Raw genomic sequence first — 22,276 nt, 5'->3', positions numbered from 1 at the left:
AGTGAATCAAGAACGGACAGGTGTGACTTATCCGATCTCCATCTACTTCAACTTCTGAGGTGTAATATACAATTGATGTAAAAAAATTATAATGGAGTAATCTATACCTCACCTTGATGGTATTAGACATAACTTCTTACATAAATCTTGCTTGGCCTGATGATCTATCTTGTTCCCATCTTTCTTTTGAATTAAACAAACCTACTATTGAAACGTCAGAGGTAAATATTCTATATTTTTACAAATTTGGAGCCCACACGCTAAAATAACGAGGTTAAAATTATAATTTTCTTACTATTTTGAATTCTAACCAGTGAAGTTTTCCCTAAATGAATAATAATACCTGGAAAAATGTTATTTTTGGGATCCTTGAGCACCATCTGAAGGAATCCAAATTAATATATAGTTATGCATTTTAATTTAGATTTTAGTCATTGGGATTAGTTTAGGTTTGGGGTTTTTTTTTAAGTTTCAGTCGTATCTTTTTTCTCCTTTTTTTATATATTATCAACATAAATTTTTAAACATTGCAACATTGTGATTTGATATTAATTGTTACAATTATCATATATGTTGACTTAAATAGAATATTCAGGTGAAGTTACTTTTCCTCGCAGCTCTTAAAAGGAACGAGTTGGAGTGGAGATATTTGAGAAACAGGCCACTCACAGCCTCAGGGCATTTCAGTTCACTTTAAAATGAACAACACGCTTTCAGTGTCCTCGCTATTGCATGAAACACAGCGGAAAATTTACATTCGATCGTTACCGCACAGTATAGACTCTTCAGCCCTTGATCTTGTGCTGACCTATATATTTGCACCAAAAACAAAACCATCCTGCCTTGTAACTCTATTTTTTTAAAAATTCATGTGCCTGTCTTAAAAGCCTCTAATGTTTCAGCCTCCATCCCCATCCCCGGCAAGGCATGTCAGTCACCCACAACTCCCTGCGTGAAAAAAACTTAACCTCAACTTTACTTCCTTCACTTTGTACAGAAGTCCTCTGGTGTTTGCTACTCCTGCCCTGGGAAAAAGGCTCTGACTGGATAAAAGTCGCACAAATCATGGTCTAGAAATTCCTTCTCGCCACCCCAAAGAAAAAAAAGTGCTCTTTCTCTTCCTTACGTTTTCCCAGAGTGTGACTGCCATTGATGAGGCCACCACTCTGCCTCTCTCAAGTAGCAACCTACTTTCTTGAAGGGATTCAGTCCATCTGGTGAAATGTACTTGGGTGGGATCTGGACCCAATTGTGATGGGCAAAAGGGTGATGTTCTTCCAAGTCTAGATGGTGTGCAACTTGTAGGAAATAGTACTTCCTTGTGTCATGGTGATGTTGCTTGAGAAACTACTGGAAGGCCATCAATTCGGTGAAAGACTCACTTTTGGTCGGCCAGAAACCTGTTGGCCTTTCAGCGGAAGGAGATGTCAGCACATCCCAGGCTACAGCTCTGGGGAGGGACAATCGTCTAGGGTCCTTCAGTCACCAGCTATTGAGAGGTTGAGACTCAAACAACAGAGGGGAGTAACAACAGGGTACCACAGTGGTGGTAATGGTGTCAACAGAACTGAATGTAATAGCGTTCAGTGATAGAAATGTATGGATATGACACTAAGGCGATGAAGAGACTTTGAAGGGCTTTCTGTTTGTAAATAAATTTGAAAAATCTTGCTTGTACTGTTGTACTGATGGTGAATTTGGGAGATGTTGCTAGAATAGGCCTGGAGAGTGGAGCAAGGGTACTTTGTTGACAACATACACTGCATCTACAATGGGTGGTGTGAATGGTTCCATTGCCAATCAGGAAGGCAGCTTTGTATTGAATTCTTGAGTGTAATTGGAGCTTTACTTATCTAGAGGAGTAGAGAGTATTCTGTTACACTCCTGATGTATTTCATAAAAGGTGGAGCGACTTTGAGGTTTCAGGTGATCAATTTTTTTTCCCCCAAAATGTTTGCTTCCTGAAAAAATTGGGGATTATGATAGACAATTTCAATCTGAACACAAGGATCATTTCAGATTTGCTGTATCATGTAGGAAGTTGGCGAAACATTCAATGAACTTTTTTTGAATTTAGCATGTTTAATCACATTACGAGGCTGACACATTGCGTCAACAGACCTAAAAATGTTTTGCTGTTGATTTTTGTTTGTACTCAGCATCTGATGCCTCTCATGTCAGTGTCCAACAATAGTTGGACTGACGGATTCCAGTTGCCCTGATAACACTTTTCCATGGTCGCGACGTCCTGGTGAAACGTTTCACCGTGTTCATCCCTGATGGCACCGGGATCAGTCCACGTGTGAACGCAGAAAATGTATTTTCAACAACACGTTGCACTTCATGGTTTTGTCGGCTTGAAGCATGTAGTCAGTCAGCTGGATGATTCACACAAATGTGTTTTATCTAAAATACGGTGGGTGATGGGAAATATTCAGGGGATTTACGTGATCAGCTGCCCAAAACGTACAAAATACATCCAAAAATGTTCAGGAAGCAAAATCTTTGTTGACTAGTCTTGTTTGTCATGGAATATCCACCCCCCGGTCTGGTCTTGTAGCCACAGAATTGTGTAGCTGTTCTCGTTGTATTTCTGGAGCATGTCAAAGGTCAGTTCAGCGTCAACCTCAATGCTGTAGGATTCAAGAAACCTAGAATTCAGGACGTCAGATTGGTGAGGCAGATTAGGTTTTTACTATTATTGAAGAACTAGGCAGAATGAATCAGTTGACACTGAGACTTTTTTTTTAGAAAGTTTAGTCACACTCCTTACAGACAGCACCAGATTTGAATCCGTCGCTGGCGCTGTAACAGCATTGGGCTAATTTCTAAGGAAGTGTGTGCAGAAGATGGGTCCAGTAAGTCAAGAAACATAACACCACCAGGAGAATACAGCCTGCCTGACTGGCACTGACACCAACAAAGCAGCACAAACTTTCTCTCCATCCACTCTCACTGCAATGATGACTCTCCGGTGACCCCATGCCACCCATACAACCCCCGATATGTTTTGAACAATGAGAGAAAATCAGAATTCCCCCCTCCCCCGGGAAAACCCACACAGACACAGGGAGAACATACATATTCCTGACAGACACCACCGGATTTGAACCCCGGTCCCAATTGCTTGCACCGTAACAACTTTGTGCTAACCACTTCACCAGTGGCTCTCAACCTCACATTTCCACTCACATGCCACTTTAAGTAATCCTTGTGCCACAAGTGCTCTTTGATTAGTAAGCGATTGCTTAAGGTGGGATGTGGGTGGAAAGAAAAAGTTTGAAAACCACTGTTCTAATTGACTCGTTATGTGCACTAGGCCATCGGTGCTCTGTGATTAATAAGTGATTGCATAAGGTGGGATGTGAATGGGAAGGGAAGGTTGAGAACCACTGCTCTAGACCCAATTGTTATTGAAATATTTTGCTTGAGAAAAATTGTTATTGGCTCTTTTCCTTTGGAGTTATGAAACCATGCACATAACGAGTCAGTTAGGGACGATTAAATCAGTGGTTTTCACACTTTTTCTTTCCACCCACATCCCACCTTAAGCAATCCCTTACTAATCACAGAGCACTCATGGCATAGGGATTACTTAAAGTGGGATGTGAGTGGAAAGAAAAAGGTGGAGAACCTCTGCTTCAGTCACTCATTTAACCTATTACAACACCGCAAGCTCACCATTTCTACACGTGGATCAGAAAACCATGGTGCAGGACATTGATACAACACAGCAGGATTTGCGTAGTGGTCAGCGCAATGCTATTCCGGTGGTATCGACCGGGATCCAAATCCGGCGCAGTCTGTAAGGAGTTTGCACATTCTCCGCGTGTCTGCGTGGGTTTCCTCTGTATGTTTAGAAGGGTGGGAGGAAACCAAAGCATCCCCTTCGAATCCTGTCCACATACGGGGGGGGGGGGGGGGGGGTGCTGTAGGTCAAATGGGTGTCATTGGACGGCACGGGCTCGTGGACCAGAAGGGCCCATTTTCCTGCTGTAGGTCTAAATTTAAAATGTAATGCTCACTGATCATTCCATAAAGTACTGTACCTGTAGCACTGGGATGCAAAGTCCAAAGATGCAGATAGCCACAATGTTCTCCTTCAGCCACTTGATAACTTTGTCGTAGCATGGCTGCGGACAGAAAGAAAATCATGTTAAACCCCTGAGCAAACTGTGACACACATTGTTTTGCGACTTAAAATGAACACTACGTGTAGGCCGAGCTGAATAGTAATATCGGTGAACAGCCACGTTTTACTTCTACTTCTGTCCTGAAAATTCCGGCTGAGCAACTGGTCCCTTGAATAAGAACGGTTGCTATGAATTCAAGACCATGTGTCACTGAGTCAATATTTCAGGTCTGGATTAAAGAGGGAAGGTGCAATGGGAAGTATGAGGTGGGCCGGAAGATGCCACTGGACAAAAGTGGGAGAGGTAAAGGCACAGATCAGAGAGAAAAGCAAGAAGGGGAGCATGTCGATGCCATTATGAAGAAGGCTCGCCAGCGGCTACACTTTGTAAGGAGTTTAAGGAGATTCGGTACGTCACCGAGGACTCTCGAAAACTTCTACAGGTGGACTGTGGAGTGCATTCTGGCTGCTTGCATCATTGGTACAGATGCTCAGGGAAGGAAAAAATCTCCAGAGAGCCTGCATCATCACAGACACCAGAAGCTGTGTCTGTGGTGCTACCACTATGTGTATTGATGTATATATGTGCTGCATGGACTTGCTTGCCCCCCTGAACCTGTGATTCCTCCCCATAAAGGCTGTTACACCCAAACCCCTCCCTCAGTACCTGCCTTGGAACCGGGCCAGCAACATGCAAGCTGTGCTGACACTTTAAGGCAGTGGTTCTCCACCTTTTTCTTTCCACTCACATCCCACTTCCAGTAATCCCTAGGCCACAGGTGCTCTGTGATTAGTAAGGGATTGCTTAAGGTGGGATGTGGGTGGGAAGGGAATTGTTACTGAGATATTTGGCTTGAAAAAAAATTGTCCTTGGCCCATTTCCTTTGAAGTTCTGAAACCGTGCACATAACGAGTCAATTAGGGACGATTAAAACAGTGGTTTTCAAACTTTTTCTTTCCACCCACATACCACCATGGATTGGTGGCAATCCTTTTTTCTTTTTTTTTAAATTTTTTTATTTTTCACACTATAAACTATACTGACCAAAATACATACAGACATTTTTTTCTCTTGAATATACATAGAGTCATTTTCTCCCCTTTTCCCCCCTCCCTTCCCTCCCTCCCTCACCCCCATCCCATTTATTTAAAGTTCAATCTATAAGATACATTAAACCCGTTAAACAATGTCATCACAATAAAAATAAACAAGAAATTTTTATTTTTACTTTTATATACTGAGTCAGTTCATTTCGTTGTCTTCTCCTTCTGTCATTTTAGGTGGTGGAGGTCCATGGTAGGATTTCTCTATTGTATTTCATGTATGGCTCCCATATTTGTTTGAATATTGTGATGTTATTTCTTAAATTATATGTTATTTTTTCTAAAGGAATACATTTATTTATTTCTATATACCATTGTTGTATTCTCAAGTTGTCTTCTAATTTCCAGGTTGACATAATACATTTTTTTGCTACAGCTAGGGCTATCATAACAAATCTTTTTTGTGCTCCATCCAAATCGAGTCCAAATTCTTTATTTCTTATATTACTTAGGAGGAAGATCTCTGGGTTTTTTGGTATATTGCTTTTTGTGATTTTATTTAATATCTGGTTTAGATCTTCCCAAAATTTTTTCACTTTCTCACATGTCCAAATTGCAGTTAAATAAATGGGATCCAACAGTATCAGATGGATGTTTTCACTGTAAAAAGGAAACGGGAACAACAATACCTTAAGCAATCCTTTACTAATCACAGAGCACTGATGGCATAGGGATTACTTAAAGTGGGATGTGAGTGGAAAGAAAAAGGTGGAGAACCTCTGCTTCAGTCACTCATTTAACCTATTACAACACCAGTCCACAAGCTCACCACTGCTTTAAGGTAATTAAAGCCTATTAATCATGATTCTCTGTCTGAATGAGGTTGATTGGTGGTACAATGTCTTAAGAAAGCAGGCTTATCCTCAAAGGCCCCCACCAGCCAAGCCATTCCCTCTTCACTTTGCTATCATCGGGGAATAAAAAGGTACAGGAGCCTGAAGACAAGCACCCAGCAGCACAGGGACAGTTTCTTCCTGAATGAACAAAGGCAACTGCCTTACTTTGACCATACCTTCCTCTTGCACTATTTTAAATTTATTATGTAAGTCAGTTTGCATTAGGGTTAGGGACATGTTCATGACAATACTGATTCTGAGGCAAATGACCGACGGAAACAGTCGAGCTGGACAAGGTTAGAGTGAAGCCAATGGTGTCAAGGTAAGGATTGGCCATTTAAGTCTGAGGTGAAAAATGTCTCCATAGAGAGGACTGTAAATCAATGGAATCCCCTACCTCAATTGGCTGCAGACACTCAGTCACTAGGCACTTTCAAGTGGCCAAAATACCCCGATGTAAAGCCACCTATTCTACCCCTATGTGGCTGTCGGAAGGCCACCTGAAAAACCTCCGAGGCACTCTTTCCAACCCTCCTCTGAGAGGGATAATCGCCAGAGCACTGAGGTGTCCCCCCCCCCCCCCCGTTCCACCCCCCCCGGTACCTGAATGCAGCCTCCTGAAAGCAGCTGCTAAGGGGTTGACAATCAGCTGGCAAATGCCTGACAGCCCTCCTACCCACTGTCCCTGTGCCCCAGTGCAGGGTGTCAGGGAAGGGGCAGCCAGCCCAGCGCTGATAGCATGAAGGGTCAGGGGCCGGAGAGTGCTCCGAGGTGCCTCCCGTGTAGCTGTCCCTTTCAGGTGGCTTTTAGCGCTGCCACCTGAACGACCATTCCATAGGTCTGAATCCGCTTCTGCAGGTGCATTCTTGGCGGAGAAGGCATATGAAAGCGGCTACTGAGTTCATTCAAAGCCAAGATTGATTTAGTCCTGGACACCAAGCGGAGCAGTACTTATAGACGAGACAGGAGCTTGTTAAATTTCAAAAGCTTGAAGGCTTTCTCATCTGTAATAGTTTTCGTACTTCGATGAAGGGCTCAAGCCCGAAACGTCAGCTATATAATCTCTACCTTTACTGCATAAAAGGCATTGCTTGACCTGCTGAGTTTCTCCAGCCTCTTGTGTTTTTATTTCAACCACAGAATTTTGCATCTTCCAGTTTTCAGTGTGGGCGCCAGTAGTGGAGCAAATAAAGATGGGGATCAACAAGAACAGGAGAAGGAATAGGACCGTCTGGCCGTGCAAGCATGTTCTGACGTTAGTTCAAGACAGGACGGATCCCTTGCCTCAGTGCCATTTCCCAGAACTGCCCACATATCCAGAACACAAGAAACAGGAGCGGGAGTTGGCCATCCGGCCCGTCGAGCCTGCTCCACCATTCAATGGGAACATGGCTGAACTGATGATGGGCTCATCTCCGCCGACCTGCCTTTTCCCCATTTCCCTTAATTCCCCGACTATGCAAAAAACCTGGTCTTAAATATGTTTACTGAGGTCGCCTCCATGGTTGGAGAATTCCAGAAAAGCAGTGAACTTGGTTTTGACTGAGCAGGGTAAACAGAGAAAAACAATTTTTATACATTTTTTTGCACCTGACACAGAAGAAGTCTCTATTGGAGGACCAATAAAAGAGCCAAGAGTATTAGTGGGGTCTCCTTTTCTTCCATGGGCCTATTAGGTTTAAATAGACCTCAAGGAATTATTAGAAGACCCTTTCCCTCCAGCGCACAGTATTTCTGACCCACTAACCATCAGGAAGGAGGTGCAGGAACATCAAAATCGGGACCATTGGTCTAGGAAATAGCTTCTTCCCACAGGCTTTGAGACAATCATCCAAATATTTAGAGGTGATTATTTATGTGATGACTGTGTACTTGCATGTGTGCACCATGGTCTGGAGGGACGCTGTTTCATCAGGTTGTAGATGCACATGTGTCCTCCAGAATGGAGGACCATCGCCTTCCCAAGATCGTGTTATATGGCGAGCTCTCCACTGGCCACCGTGACAGAGGTGCACCAAAGAAAAGGTACAAGGACTGCCTAAAGAAATCTCTTGGTGCCTGCCACATTGACCACCGCCAGTGGGCTGATATCACCTCAAACCGTGCATCTTGGCGCCTCACAGTTTGGCGGGCAGCAACCTCCTTTGAAGAAGACCGCAGAGCCCACCTCACTGACAAAAGGCAAAGGAGGAAAAACCCAACACCCAACCCCAACCAACCAATTTTCCCCTGCAACCGCTGCAACCGTGTCTGCTTGTCCCGCATCGGACTTGTCAGCCACAAACGAGCCTGCAGCTGACGTGGACATTTACCCCCTCCATAAATCTTCATCCGCGAAGCCAAGTCAAAGAAGGAGATGCACAATGATACAGTAAAACCCGTTATCTGAAATTCAAGCAATCGGCAGCCTCATGCCAAAAAAAAGATTGCGGAATAGGTAAAAAAAATACAGAGGTTTAAAATTGGTGCAGCTCGCCGTTAGTTCGCCAATTCATGCAACACGCAATCTCAAGCAACCGGAAAATACACTTATCCAGCATCTACCAATCCCCATATGTGCTGGATACCAGGGGTTTCACTGGAATAAACTTGCACTTGATCTTAGTGAAGAGGTTTCTCCTAAATGGCCCTCTCCTTTATTCTGATCCAGGCTCCTTAGCCTGACCACCTGGTCTAGACACCCAAGCCATCATGTCAGGAGTTTTGTACGTTGCTTTCTTCTAAATCTTAGAGCAGAGACACAATTGTCCTCATTCAACAAATCTACTATCTAAATCAGCCATTCTCAATGGAGGCCACAAAGGCACCTCTGGGGGCCACAGCACATTTAAGGCGGGGGGGGGGGAAACTATGGACTGAAATCCTTAAAAGGGGAACCCAAGGTATATAGGAGGATAGGCGAGAAGTATGGGAGAAACCAACTAAACTTGACTGCTTCACAAGAAAGGGCGCCTGTGAACAAAGAGCCAAGTTCTAAGAGGGCTATAGCCTTAAAAAAAAGGTTGACAATGGCATATCTAGATAACCAAATGTTATGGGTCATGTTATATATATATACTACTTTAAAAGAGATAGATTGTGGGGGTTTCGTGTAGGTCACTTCACAAACAGATACTTATACTTCACATCTCATTGAAAATGCAAGAACTTTGCTGAAGCCAGGCATTCAGGCACCAGTGATTTTGCAAAGACTTCAAAAGCAAGTGCAAATGAAAAGACCAGGCTCAAGTGCTGATAAAGATATTTAAAAGATTGGGTTTGGAGTCCAGCAAGAAGTTTTGGTTTTTACAAGCTGAGAGAGAGGAAAGAACAAACTGGATTCTTTTAGAGAGAGAGAGGTCAGTTCTACAGTACCAATTGACACATGGCAGGCTGGCAGGCCTGTTCAAAACCCTTGTAGTCCTTACAAGAGGAAATGGCTGGCTAGAGTATTTCTCCTGAAATAAGGGAAACAAGAGGAACTCTGTGGTGACCTGGAAGAAGAGGTTATCATTTGGAAAACCCACGATGGGGAAAGTTTCTTTGGCAAGGCACTGATGTGGCTGATTGGAGGAAATCAGTTTGTGTGTCCAACGAGCAATAAATCTCTCTCTGAAACCAACAAGAACGTTCCTGAGTGGTAACCATTTACCTTTAAGCACTAGAGCCTGGTGAAAATTCACAAATGTTAAATTCAGAGCACAGTATGAGAATTTCCTGATACTGGAGAACTTGGAGAAGTGAAAAGTGAATGATTAGACTGTGAAACAAAGAACTTTCCTGAACATATACACATTAAATACACATGCGCTTAGAATTAGAAGGGGGTTGAGTTACGTTAAGTTAATAGTAATAAGTAAAAGTTTGATCCTGTTATTATGTTTAAAGAAAATTAAAAGCAACTTTTGTTTAAGTAACCATATGTCTTGGTGAATTTCTATTGCTGCTGGGTTTTGGGGTCTTCATCATCTTCACTGTATTTTTTTTAAATTCAAAATTGAACAAAAAAGTGCAATCTCAACAAGGCCCTTTAGAATTTAAATATGACACCTTCACTTTAATACTCAAATCCTCCAAGAATGAAGGCAAATAAACTTTATGTCAGGAGGATCTGGATGTCACAAGACATGGGAGCAGAAGTAGGCCCATTGAGTCTGCTCCACCATTTTAATTATGAGCTGATCCATTCTCCTCCCCACAAATCTTGATGCCCTGACTAATCAAATACCTGTCAATCTCTGCCTTAAATACACCCAACAACCTCACTTCCACAGACTCACGACCCTCTGACTAAGGAAATTATTCCTTGTAAGGAATACAAGGAGAGACGAACACCAGTTTACCATTTCCAAGAGTCTTAAGAGTATGGAAACTGGCCCTTTGGCCCAACATGCCCACACTGTCCAAAATGTCCCACCCACACTAGTCCCAGCTGCCTGCGTCTGGCCCATAACCCTTGAAACCCATCCTTTTCACCTTCCTAATTTCTCGCTGGATCTGCGCGTTAGTTTTCAGCGACTTGCGCGCGAGAGTAATGGGTGGTTAGCACAATGCAGTCACAGCACCAACGATCGGGATCAGGGCTTGAATCCTGCGCTGGTCTGTAAGGAGTTTGCATGGTCTCCCCGTGTCTGCGTGGGTTTTCCCCCGGGGGGGGCTCCGGTTTCCTCCCACCATTCAAGACATACCAGGGTTAATGGGTGTAGATTGGATGGCACGGACTCATGGGCCGAAATGGCCTGTTACCCTGCCGTACGTCTAAATATTTAAAATCAAAAATATCTCTGCCGACTCTCATAATTTGAAGGATACTCACCTTCTCTGTACTGTACATGGAAGTGTTTGGCTTCACATTTTTCCACATTATATTCCTTCTGCCATCAACTGGCGGAGAGCAGAGATCTTATTTTGGGGTGGGGGCGGAGGTCTGTGACAAAACATATATTCTACTGCAAATTATTTTAACAATGGACTCACATCTTTCCACCAGATATCAGGAATGCTCGAGCAGTCGCTGACCAGTTTGAAGCAGCAGGAAATGGGCACTTTCCTCTCATTCAAGGCAGAAAACCAGTCGTCATAACCAAAAACCCCACAGCACCGGAACTATGCAGAGGAAGAAATGCACACACTGGGTCATTTTCACATCCCAACAACTGACATTGCCAACAGGGGGTGTCTGATGCGGGGCGGTACGGTGAGCGCCATGCTACCGGAGCACCAGCGATTGGAACCGGGGGTCGAATTCTGCGGCTAAATGTAAGGAGTTTGTATGGTCTCCCCACGTCGCTTCTGGGTGCTCCAGTTTCCTCCCACCATGCAAAACTTACCGGGGTGGTAGGTCAATTGGGTATATTTGGACAGCAAGGGCTTGAGGCCCGAAAGGGCCTGTTCCCGTGCTGTAGGTCTAAATTAAACTCACATCTGTCTGCACAATGTCCCAACCATTAGTCAGATCGCTATTTCCAGATGTGTTGTAGAACTGAAGTCCTCTTTTCAGCTCTTTCTTTGCATATTGATTAATCTAGGATTAAGACAGGAGAAAATCACTGGTAATCAATCAGTTGAACTACACTTACGAACTGGAGAAACTCTACAATGTGATCCCACCGCCAGACACATCTTCCCCTTTCCTCCCAGCTCTGCCTTCTGTAGGGACCGCTCTCTCTCCATGTCTCCCTCATCCCTTCCCACCAATCGCCCCCTTGGCACCTTCCCCTGCAGCCGCAAGAATGCCACACTTGCACCCACGCCTCCTCCCTCCCAACATTTAAACAGTCCTTCCAAGTTTAGCAACACGTCTACTGCATCCGGTGCTCCCATTGCGGCCTTCTCTACATTGGACTGTCAAAGATTCTCGGCTGGGCGCAGACTGGGCAATACATCTCCGAGCACCTTCGGTCTCCCTGCATCAGCGACAGGGTTCACTCAGTGGCCAACCACTTCAATTCTGTGACCCCACCCCCCCACCCCCCACCTGTTGGCATATCTGTCCATGGCTTCGTGTCCTGTCAAACCACCCGTAAATTGGAGGAGCAACACCTAATTTTCCAACTGAGCACTCCCCAACCAGATGGCATTAACGTCGACCTCTCCAGTTTCTGCTTGCCCACTCCCCGTTCTCCCTCTCTTCCCCATCCCACTTTCCTCCAGCTCTCCACCCCCCTTCCCTCTCCATTCACGTAGCCATCCCTCCTCCCCCGTTCGGTGCTGTGCCCTCCCCCCATCCACCTGTGGGCCTGTGCTCCTACCCCTACACCTTTCTGTTTGGGCACCATTCTACATTTTGTTCTTACGTTGATGAAGGGCTCAAACTTAGAACATTAATTATGCATCTTTATCTTTGACCTGCTGAGTTTCTCCAGCGCTGAGTTTTTACTGGAGAAACTCCAGCACTTTTGGGTCATTTGCTCCTTGGGAATCAGATCTCACTCTCCCCTTGATCACCACAGTCACAGCAGTTGATCAGATTAATAGAACATTATAGCACAGTCCAGGCCCTTCAGCTCAAAATGTTGTATCGACCTAAGGAAATCTACACCACAGCAATCCCATAATCTATTTATCCAATATTCAGATGCCCATCTAAGAGTCTTTTGAATGTCCCTATTGTACCACCCTCCACCATCAGCCCCAGCAATTTGTTCCAGGCACCTGAGTTTAAAAAAAAATCCCTCTCCTGAACTTTCCTCCACTCACTTTAAATCTGCGAGCTCTGGTATTTGCTATTGTCAAATCAGGAGAGAAGATGCTGGCTGTCCACCCTATCGAAGCCCCTCTCAATCTTATATACCTCTATTAAGCCACCTCTCATCGATGTACGCAGTATTTGCCTGAATCGACACCATCCGTCATTAGTTTGCAAACTAATATTAGTTCAGCTTTCATCTTTTAGAAGGAAGAAAAATCGATTTAGAACATTAAAGCTCAGAGAAATGCTGGAGGATCTCAGCAGGTCTCACAGCGTCTTTTAGAAGGAAGAAAAGTCGATTTAGAACATTAAAGCCCAGAGAAATGCTGGAGGATCTCAGCAGGTCTCACAGAGTCTTTTAGAAGGAAGAAAAGTCGATTTAGAACATTAAAGCTCAGAGAAATGCTGGAGGATCACAGCAGGTCTCACAGCGTCTTTTAGAAGGAAGAAAAGTTGATTTAGAACATTAAAGCTCAGAGAAATGCTGGAGGATCTCAGCAGGTCTCACAGCGTCTTTTAGAAGGAAGAAAAGTCGATTTAGAACATTAAAGCCCAGAGAAATGCTGGAGGATCTCAGCAGGTCTCACAGAGTCTTTTAGAAGGAAGAAAAGTCGATTTAGAACATTAAAGCTCAGAGAAATGCTGGAGGATCTCAGCAGGTCTCACAGAGTCTTTTAGAAGGAAGAAAAGTCGATTTAGAACATTAAAGCTCAGAGAAATGCTGGAGGATCACAGCAGGTCTCACAGCGTCTTTTAGAAGGAAGAAAAGTCGATTGAGAACATTAAAGCTCAGAGAAATGCTGGAGGATCTCAGCAGGTCTCACAACGTCCATATGAGGTAAAGATATATCACCGATGTTTTGGGCCTGAGCCCTTCTTCCAGGGATATTAGTATTCTGGAATATCAGTCTTTGAGTTTGGGAAGTCAAGAACATTGACATTAATGTGTTATGGCAGAAGCAATCATATGGACAGAATTCCTGAAATCCATACTTACGGCATCCTGGCAGCACAGGAATAAGATTCCAACAACCATTTCGAGGAGGAAGATGATCAGGAGGACCACGAAAAACTACGGGAAAGAGAAAGATCAACGGGGGGGGGTTAAGGTAAAGGTTCCATTATTGTCACATAATGCTAGATTTAGAATGTCGCATACATGAAATTCTTTAACTTTTGTCTACCATAAAGCAGAGAGTCACCACACAGAAATGAGGCCCCAGCGAGGAACAAACCCACGACCCCTGGTTTACAAGACCGGTGCTCTAACCACTGAGCTGTCAGAGCCTTCAAAACATATGGGGCTGGAGGTTAACTGGGCTATTTAGCTGGCACAGGCTCATGGGCCGAAGGCCCTGTTACCGTGCTGTCTGTCTAAATTAAATTAAATTAAAATTAAGTTCCTAGTTCAATAACTTAGCTACCATCACATGGCAAGCAGCCCATGATGGAATGCAAAATGCAGAACTTCTCTGCTCCTCTTTAGAATCATGTAATTTGTTGTTTCCATTGAACCACAGAACATTACAGCACACAAACAGGCCCTTTGGCCCATCTAGTTCCACTGATCTGCACCCAATTCATAGCCCTCCATACCCCTCCCATCCATGTACCTGTCTAAATTTTCCTCAAATGTGAAAATTGAGCCCGCGTTCACCCCTTCAGCTCACTCCATGCTGACATTCTCTCTCATGTTCCCTTTAAGCATCTCACTATTCACTTAACCCATGTCCTCGAGTTCTTGTCTCCCCCAACCTCACTGGTAAAAGCCAGCTTGCACTTACTCTGTCTATGACCCTCACAATTTTCAATACCTCCATCAAATTTCCCCTTGTTCTCCAATAGTCCTGGGAATAAAGTCGTAACCTATTTAACTTTTCCCTATGACTCAGTTCCTGAAGTCCTGGCAACATCCTAGTAAATCTTTCAGTCTTATTGATATCTTTCCTGTAGTTAGATGATCAAAACTGCCCATAATACTCCCATTTGGCCTCTCCGATGTTCAAAGTTCAGATTTATTGTCAGAGTACATACATGGCATCACATACAACCTTGAGATGCATTTTCCTTTGGGTGAGGCAAAATTACCACATTGGTAGTGCAAAACTATGGTCCTCAAGAAGATACGTATATATGTAAACAAATAAATAAATGTAAATGAACTGACTGTGCAATAGAGGGAGAGAGAAAAAAAGAATAAAGTGCACAAGTAAGAGTCCTTAAATTAGTCCCTGATTGAGTTTGTTGTTGAGGAGTCTGATGGTGAAGGGGGAGCAGCTCTTCCTGAACCTGGTGGTGCGAGTCCTGTGGCACCGATACCTCTTTCCTGATGGCAGCAGCGAGAACAGAGTGGGTGGTGTAGATCCTTGATGATCGCTGCTGCTCCCCGACGGCAGCGTTCCCCATAGATATTCTTGACGGTGGGAGGGTTTGGTCTGTGATGTCCTGGGCTGTATCTACCACCTTTTGGAGGGCTTAACGTCAGGGTATTGTCAGAGTACATACATGGCATCCCAGACCACGATGCAGATGGCCAGCACACTTTCCACCACTCCTCTGTAGAACTATGCCAGGGTTTCTGGTGTCATGCCAAACCTCTGCAAACTCCTGAGGAAGTAGAGACGCTGACATGCTTTCTTCACGATGCCATTAGTGTGTCGGATCCAGGAAAGATCCTCCGAGATAGTGACTCCCAAGAACTTAAATTTAATCACCCTCTACACCTCTGATCCCCCAGTGATCACTGGATCGTCCACCTCTGGCTTTCCCTTCCTGAAGTCAACAATCAGCTGCTTGGTTTTGGTGATATTGAGTGCGGTTGTTGTTAGTGCAGCCAAGTTTCCAATCTCCATCCTTTTTGCTGACTCATCATCCCTTTTTATATAACCCACTAAGCAACTTTACCATATGTCCAAACTCCCATAATCAGTACTTTGATTTATGAAAGACAATGTGCTAAAAGCTCTTTTTATGATACTATCTACCTGTGATGCCACTTTCAGGGAATTGTGTAGCTGTATTCCCAGATCCCTCTGTTCTACCGCACTCCTCAGTGCCCTACAGTTTACCAGGTATGTTCTACCTTGGTTAGTCCTTCCAATATCTAACACTTTGCAGCCCATTTTTCCAGCTGATCCAGATTCCTCTGCAAGCTTTGAAAGTCCTCCGAGCCGTCCACTTCACCACCAGAGTGTCATCACACCGACCTGAGTCAGTCTTTCCTCATCTGAAAGAAGGCAGCTCTGACAGTGCAACACCCCTTCGGAACTGCGGTGGAGGGCCACCCTTAGTGTAAAGCTCGATGTAACCCCTTACTCACGCTCAGCAGCAGGCAGCGGTTCTCAATCACAGCTCCGAGGCAGCCCAGAAATCCAACAATCATGATCACCGACCCCGCGGCAATGAAGAAATTGGCGACGGTGAGGGACGGAAAGGACGAGGACAGAGTCACAAAGTTCCCCTGTGTTACCACCAGCCACACTCCAACTCCCAGAATGCCACATCCTCCAAGCTGTATGGGAAGACAACACACATGGTAAATATCCCATCGGAACTCCACGGGTTCAACAGCGAATAAAAAATGGATGCTGAGGGTCATGGGAAATATTAGGGCAGGCAATCAAACATTTGGTCTGTTTTAGAGGTAGGATTGGAGGAGTAGGGGAGAGTTTGCGGGAGAGCATACCAGATCTTAGGATCCATTAGAACAGAAACAGGCCCCTTAGGCCCTTCTAGTTTGAGCCTCGTCCCACTGACCTGCACCTAGTCCCTAGCCTCCATACCTCTCCCATCCACGAACCTGTCCAAATCCTTCTTAAATGTTAAAATTGAGCCCGCGTTCACCACTTCAGCATCTCTTATTAAAATATATTTTTAAAAATACCATGTATTGTACTTGTCCTCTGAGTACCGTATCTTTGGATAACTTCACAGCAACATCAAAGTTTCAGTAAAAATGACAACTTTCTCAGACTTTACAGTCTCTTGTACTACTGAATGATCAGCTTTTAAGAAAACATTAAGCATTTTTCCTGGGCAGTAAGGGCCAGTAGACTTCACTCCTTCGAGGACTTCGACATGAGGCGGTGTCATAAAAGGGCAGCCTCTATCCTCAAAGACCCAACCGCCCCCACCACCCTCTTGACTCTGCTCCCATCGGGGAAAAGGTACAGGAGCCCAAAGACGAGCCCTCAGCGGCACAAGGAAGTGAACAAGACAAGGCATAATTTATACATGTATGTTTGCATTCTTTAACTTGTAGTTAAATGGGCACCATTCCCTGTCAACCACAGATTAGAAAACAAAATTTTATTTGATTTCTTTCTTGTTACAGTAATGACTGCCAATGGAGGTTAAAGTGAGATTATTTTTAAAATATTTTATTTATAAATTTTCAGACTCAAACTCAGTTTCCAGTAATCAATTCTATACAAAATCTGAACCATTTCCCCCTCCCCCCTCCCCCACACTCAGGAAACCACAGTTATGCCCAGCATTCAAGACACCTGCAACAAAGGGACACATCAGGGATTTGTCACATTTCTCTTGACTTTACTTGATTGGGAATGGAATGGACCCCTCCCCACCCCTCCCTCAGTAAAAGGATAGACGGGGAGGGCATGTCAGCGAGATACGCAGATCCATGCTATAACTGTGTTCCTATAAAATTTAAATATGCCTGCCAAATTTTTAGGAAAATCTTATATTTTTTCCTCAGGTTGTGGGTAATTTTCTTCAGGGGAACCCAGCTTTGCATTTCCATATTCCAGCGCACAATGCCAAAGTGAGAGTCAGATTTCCAGCAAACCATTATGCACTTCCTGGACACTGCCAATGCGATCATTACAAATTGGATTTGGAATTTGGACCGCTTCATCTTTAGCCTTATGTCCATATTTCCCAACAGGAACAGCTCTGGGACCTGTGGGAATTGTTTACTTTTTTTTTCCCTAGGACTTGGCCTAATTCACTGGTTCTCAACCTTTTTCTTTCCACTCACATCCCAATTTAAGTAATCCTGATGCCATCGGTGCTCTGTGATTAGTAAGGGATTGCTGAAGGTGGTATGTGAGTGGAAGGGAGGGTTGAGAATCACTGCTCCAGACCCAATTGTTACTGAAATATTTTACTTGAGAAGAATTGTCATTGGCCCATTTCCTTTGGAGTTCTGAAACCATGCACATAACAAGTCAATGAGGGACAATTAAAACAGTGGTTTTCAAACTTTTTCTTTCCACTCAAGCAATCCCTTACTAATCACAGAGCACCGATGGCCTAGGGAATACTTAAAGTGGGATGTGAGTGGAAAGAGAAAGGTTGAGAACCACTAGCCTAGTTCCACCCAGAAGGGTCTTTCACCTTGGTGCATGTCCAGGTTCCTGTCACAATGCCACTAAAGTGATATTTTTAAATATTTATTCATTCAAGCTTCAGGTTTGGGACAAAACCAAGATTTATTATTCATCCCTAAATTAACCCTGGAAGAAGGTGGTGAGCTGACTTCTTCAATTACCCTGGTCTTTCTAGTGAGTGTGAACCGACTATGCTGCTTTTTAAAAAAGAGATACAGCTTAACAGGCCTTCTGGCCCATGAGCCCATACTAGCCCAATTAATCTACAAACCCCCCCACAAGATTGTTGAATGGTGGGAGGAAACTAGAGCACCTGAAAGACGTGGGGAGAACATACAAACTCCTTACAGACAGCGCTGGATTCGAAACCGGGTTGCTGGTTCCATAATGCTTTTGCTCTAACCGTGCCGCTGTTGGGTAGGGAGTTTCAGGATATGGATTCAGTGAGGAAGAAGGAAATGGGATGTATTTCAAAAAGGATGGGGAGTGATTTAGAGATGCACCTGCAGGTAATGGAATTTCTGTGCAGGCACTGCATTTTCTAAAAGCCAGAGAATAGAGACAGTGAAAGTAAAAGGCGGTCATTGTTTCGGGCCTGGGTCCTTCACCAGCACCATGCTCAAATGGGTGCATACCTGAATAATAAGTTGGGGGGAGGAGCACAGGCTAACAGGTCATAGGTGATTACAGGTAGCTGGGTGGAAGAGAAAGACCAAAGGAACTGTTCACACTAACCATCTGGGACTCTCATATGCACAAAACAAAATCTATTTAATTATTTGTATATGTATTGTTTGTCTGTATGCATGTTAAGTCTGCGGGTTCACATTGAGGGCCGGAGAATGCTGTTTCGTCGGGCTGTACTTGTACAATCAGGTGACAATAGGCTTGACTTGAAGCTGAGAAGTGATGGGGGGGAAGAGGGCTTTTCCTGATTGGACAAGGAAGGGATGGGGAGTTAGAGGACAGGAGACAGAGGGATGAGTGAAGGAGAGAGACGGTGGGGGAGGTCGATGGAAATTAGAGAAGTCCACATTAATGCCGTCTGGTTGGAGACTGGGGAGGTAGAATACAAGGTGTTGTTCCTCCAATTTGCAGGTGGCCTTGATTTGGCAGTGCATGAGGGCCATGGACAGATGTTGCAGGAATTGTGTGGAAGACCATTGATCACCCTCGTTTCCCCCCCGCCCCCCCTCCCCCCAGGGCACAGAAGTCTTCACCTAGATGGCACACATTTAAGGTGAGAGGACATAGGTTCAAATTGAGAGGGGAAAGACTTTGAAAACAAAACATAGCTCACCCAAAAGATAAGGTTGAAGATGAACAGCAAGTATTTCATATACTGCAGGCAATTTTTCCCCATGTTGAACTCTTTAACCTAAAGGAAAGAGAAAGGTACAGTGAAATGATAGACGTTCACGATATTTAATCCTCTGCACTGATACCTTATACTTCAGGGTTCAGACCCTGGGTAAATCTCACACAAAACAAAACAACCTTGCATTTCAAAAGCCTGTGCCACTTTTGTTTCATGAGCCAAAGAACTCCTTGACGCATTGCAAAAAATGCACAGCGGCAACCTTGCACTGCAAGTATTCCAAAATCTGGCAATGAGCAGTGACATTGAGTGAGAGGGTGGTGGGGGGGGAGGGGGGGTAGGTGTTGGTCAAGTGAGGAGAAGGAGGATCTTCAAAGTGGGTCTGCCTTGAAGATAACTCGCGGTGGAGCAGAAGGATGGAGACGCAAGACCCTGCACGGCGAAGAACCATCGAAATAGCAAAGGAAGAACAGTGAGAGAACTCCCAAAGATACGCAGAAGGCCATTGAAGGAAGGAGCACTCACAGATCTCCTGGCGGGTTTTCCCTGGAGAAGGGGGAACCGCTGGAAAGGTGGGAGCTCCTGGAGAGGTTGGCAACCCTAGAGAGGGAGGGAACCGCTGGAGAGGGGGAGCTGCTGGAGAGGGGGGATTTCCTGGAAGGGGGGGGAACTCCTGGAGAGAAGGGGAACTGCTGGAGAGATTAGGGCGGCATGGTTTGCGTAGCAGTTAGCGCAACACTGTCACAACGATGAATCTGGTGCTGTCTGTAAGGAGTTTTCCCCGTGTCTGCATGGGTTTTCTCTGGTGGTCTCCCACCATTCAAAACGTATGATATTTGGGCACCATGGGCTCATGGGCAGGACAGGCCTGTAACTGTGCTGTATATTTAAATTATAAATTTAGACATAGTCTCAGGGAGAGAAGTTGGCTCAGTGAACTCTCCTGTCTTTGATGAGTGCAGTGTGAGGCCACCCCTCCGTGGGCATGGGGTGAGCCCACCCCTCCGTGGGCACAGGGCAGGCCTGTCCTCTCCCTGTTCTCTGTCTTTTTGACTACTCTTTATTTTCTCTTAATCTATACCCGCTCATTGACATTCTCTGCACCACCTAAAGCAACTGAAAACTTGATTTCTGACTTTTCCCAGTCTGGTGAAAGATCATCAGTCTGAAACAATGGTTTTGTGTCCCTCTCCTTTGATGCTGCTTTGTTGTTCTTCCTGAATCTGCAGTTTTTAGATTTTGCATCCGTGAACTTGCACTCCCAGTTTGCAATTGTCTTGTCAACTTAATGAACGAGCATTTCCTGTGTGTTCCCAACACTGTGTGTCCTCACCAAATGCATCATAACCTCACACTTCTCCCGACTGCAGTCACCTGACAATCACTGCCCACTGTTAGTTCCTGCAGCCTGCGACTTCACCAGCGACACCACCAGCTTGCACAGTGTGGATATCGTGGATGGAGTTATAAATAATCGGTGGGACAGGAAGGGAGAACTTCTGAAGGTTAATTGGCAGATGGAGGGGCTTCAGGGAGAGAGGAGGGGTGGTGGGGAAAGAGAGCAACATGGTGGCAAAGGAGGGAGAGTGAGGGGAATGGGGAGGGATGGTAAGGGAAAGTGGGGAGAGGGGGTGAGGGGCAGTGGGATTAGAGGGGGGCGATGGAGTAGAGGAAGGGGTGGAGGAGGGAGGGGTGGAGTAGAGGGAGGGGTGGAGAAGAGGGAGGGTTGGAGTAGAGGGAGGGGTGGAGGGGAGTAGAGAGGGGGGCAGAGTTGGTGAAGGGGGTGGGGAAGGTGGAGGAGGGGGCTGGGATCAGACAGGAGTGAGGAATGCCAAGGATTGAGCCAAACTGAGGAGGGTAAGGGGAAGAAAGGCTAAAATTGCAGAAGAGAACGAAGAATGTTGGAGATACTCAGTAGGTCCCACAGAAATAGTCCGTCAAAATTTTGCACCTGGATTCTTTATCGAGACAAAAGAAAAAGGGGATGGGGGGAGGGGAGGGGTGATAATAAAGGGAAAATGAACCTGTTGGAGAGGCCAAGGGTGATAAGGTATTGGATAGAACGTGTGAGCGGTGGGAAGGCAGATACAGGGAGAGAGATCATGTGTGTGTGGGGGGGGGGGGGGGGGGAGGAGAAGAAAAGTTAGAGAACAAAATAGAGAAAAGATTAAAAAGGTAAAGAAGGAATTGATACAGTCGGAGCAGTTTTGGGTAAGGGATATTTGGGAAAAGTAGATTTCCATGTTAGTTTTAAAGCTGTCCTGGAAGAATATGCTCTACCTGTCTCTCCACCTCTCATGGGTGTTCTATACCCTTCCCCCTTTATATATGTAATATGGAGCATCTGGGGAACTGCATGCAGTTCTGGTCTCCTTACATGAGGAAGGATGTACTGGCTTTGGAGGCGGTGCAGAGGAGGGTCACCAGGCTGATTTCAGAGATGAGGGAGAGATTGTCGTCTGGTACTGCACTCGCTGGAATTAAGAAGAATGAGATCTCATAGAAACATAAAAGATTATGAAAGGGATAGATAAGACAGAGGTAAGTAAGTTGTACCCATTGGTGGGAGAGACCAGAACTAGGAACGCAGATTCAGGGTAGTCAATTTAGGATGGAGATGAGGAGGAACTGATTTTCCCAGAGGATGGGGAATCTGTGGAACTCGCTGCCCATTGAAACAGTGGAGGCGATCTCAATAAATATATTTAAGACCAGGTTGGATAGATTTTTACATAGTCGGGGAATTAAGGGATAGGGGGAAAAAGGCAGGTCGGTGGAGATGAGCCAATCATCAGATCAGCCGTGATCTCACTGAATGGTGGAATAGGCTCGACGGGCCGGAGGGCCAACTCCTGCTACTATTTC

At 45.0% G+C, this 22,276-nt stretch overlaps 1 protein-coding gene across 2 annotated transcripts in view; it reads right to left on the bottom strand.

The window, feature by feature from the left end:
• The window catches only part of tspan4b (tetraspanin 4b), a 53,591-nt gene that overhangs the window by 1,544 nt on the left and 29,771 nt on the right, over positions 1-22,276 (bottom strand). For both annotated transcript variants that reach the window (XM_069909513.1, XM_069909514.1), the window contains 6 exons: positions 19,394-19,471; positions 16,062-16,253; positions 13,740-13,814; positions 11,474-11,575; positions 11,029-11,157; positions 4,050-4,133 (listed from right to left, as the gene is read on the bottom strand). In XM_069909513.1, the coding sequence (XP_069765614.1) occupies positions 4,050-4,133; positions 11,029-11,157; positions 11,474-11,575; positions 13,740-13,814; positions 16,062-16,253; positions 19,394-19,471 (660 nt within the window). The remainder of the gene's footprint in view (positions 1-4,049; positions 4,134-11,028; positions 11,158-11,473; positions 11,576-13,739; positions 13,815-16,061; positions 16,254-19,393; positions 19,472-22,276) is intronic.

This window comes from Narcine bancroftii, chromosome 13, assembly GCF_036971445.1.
Source record: "Narcine bancroftii isolate sNarBan1 chromosome 13, sNarBan1.hap1, whole genome shotgun sequence".
Lineage (NCBI taxonomy): Eukaryota > Metazoa > Chordata > Chondrichthyes > Torpediniformes > Narcinidae > Narcine > Narcine bancroftii.
Note: the sequence above shows the minus strand (reverse complement) of the source record. Positions and strands in the feature narration are given on the sequence as shown.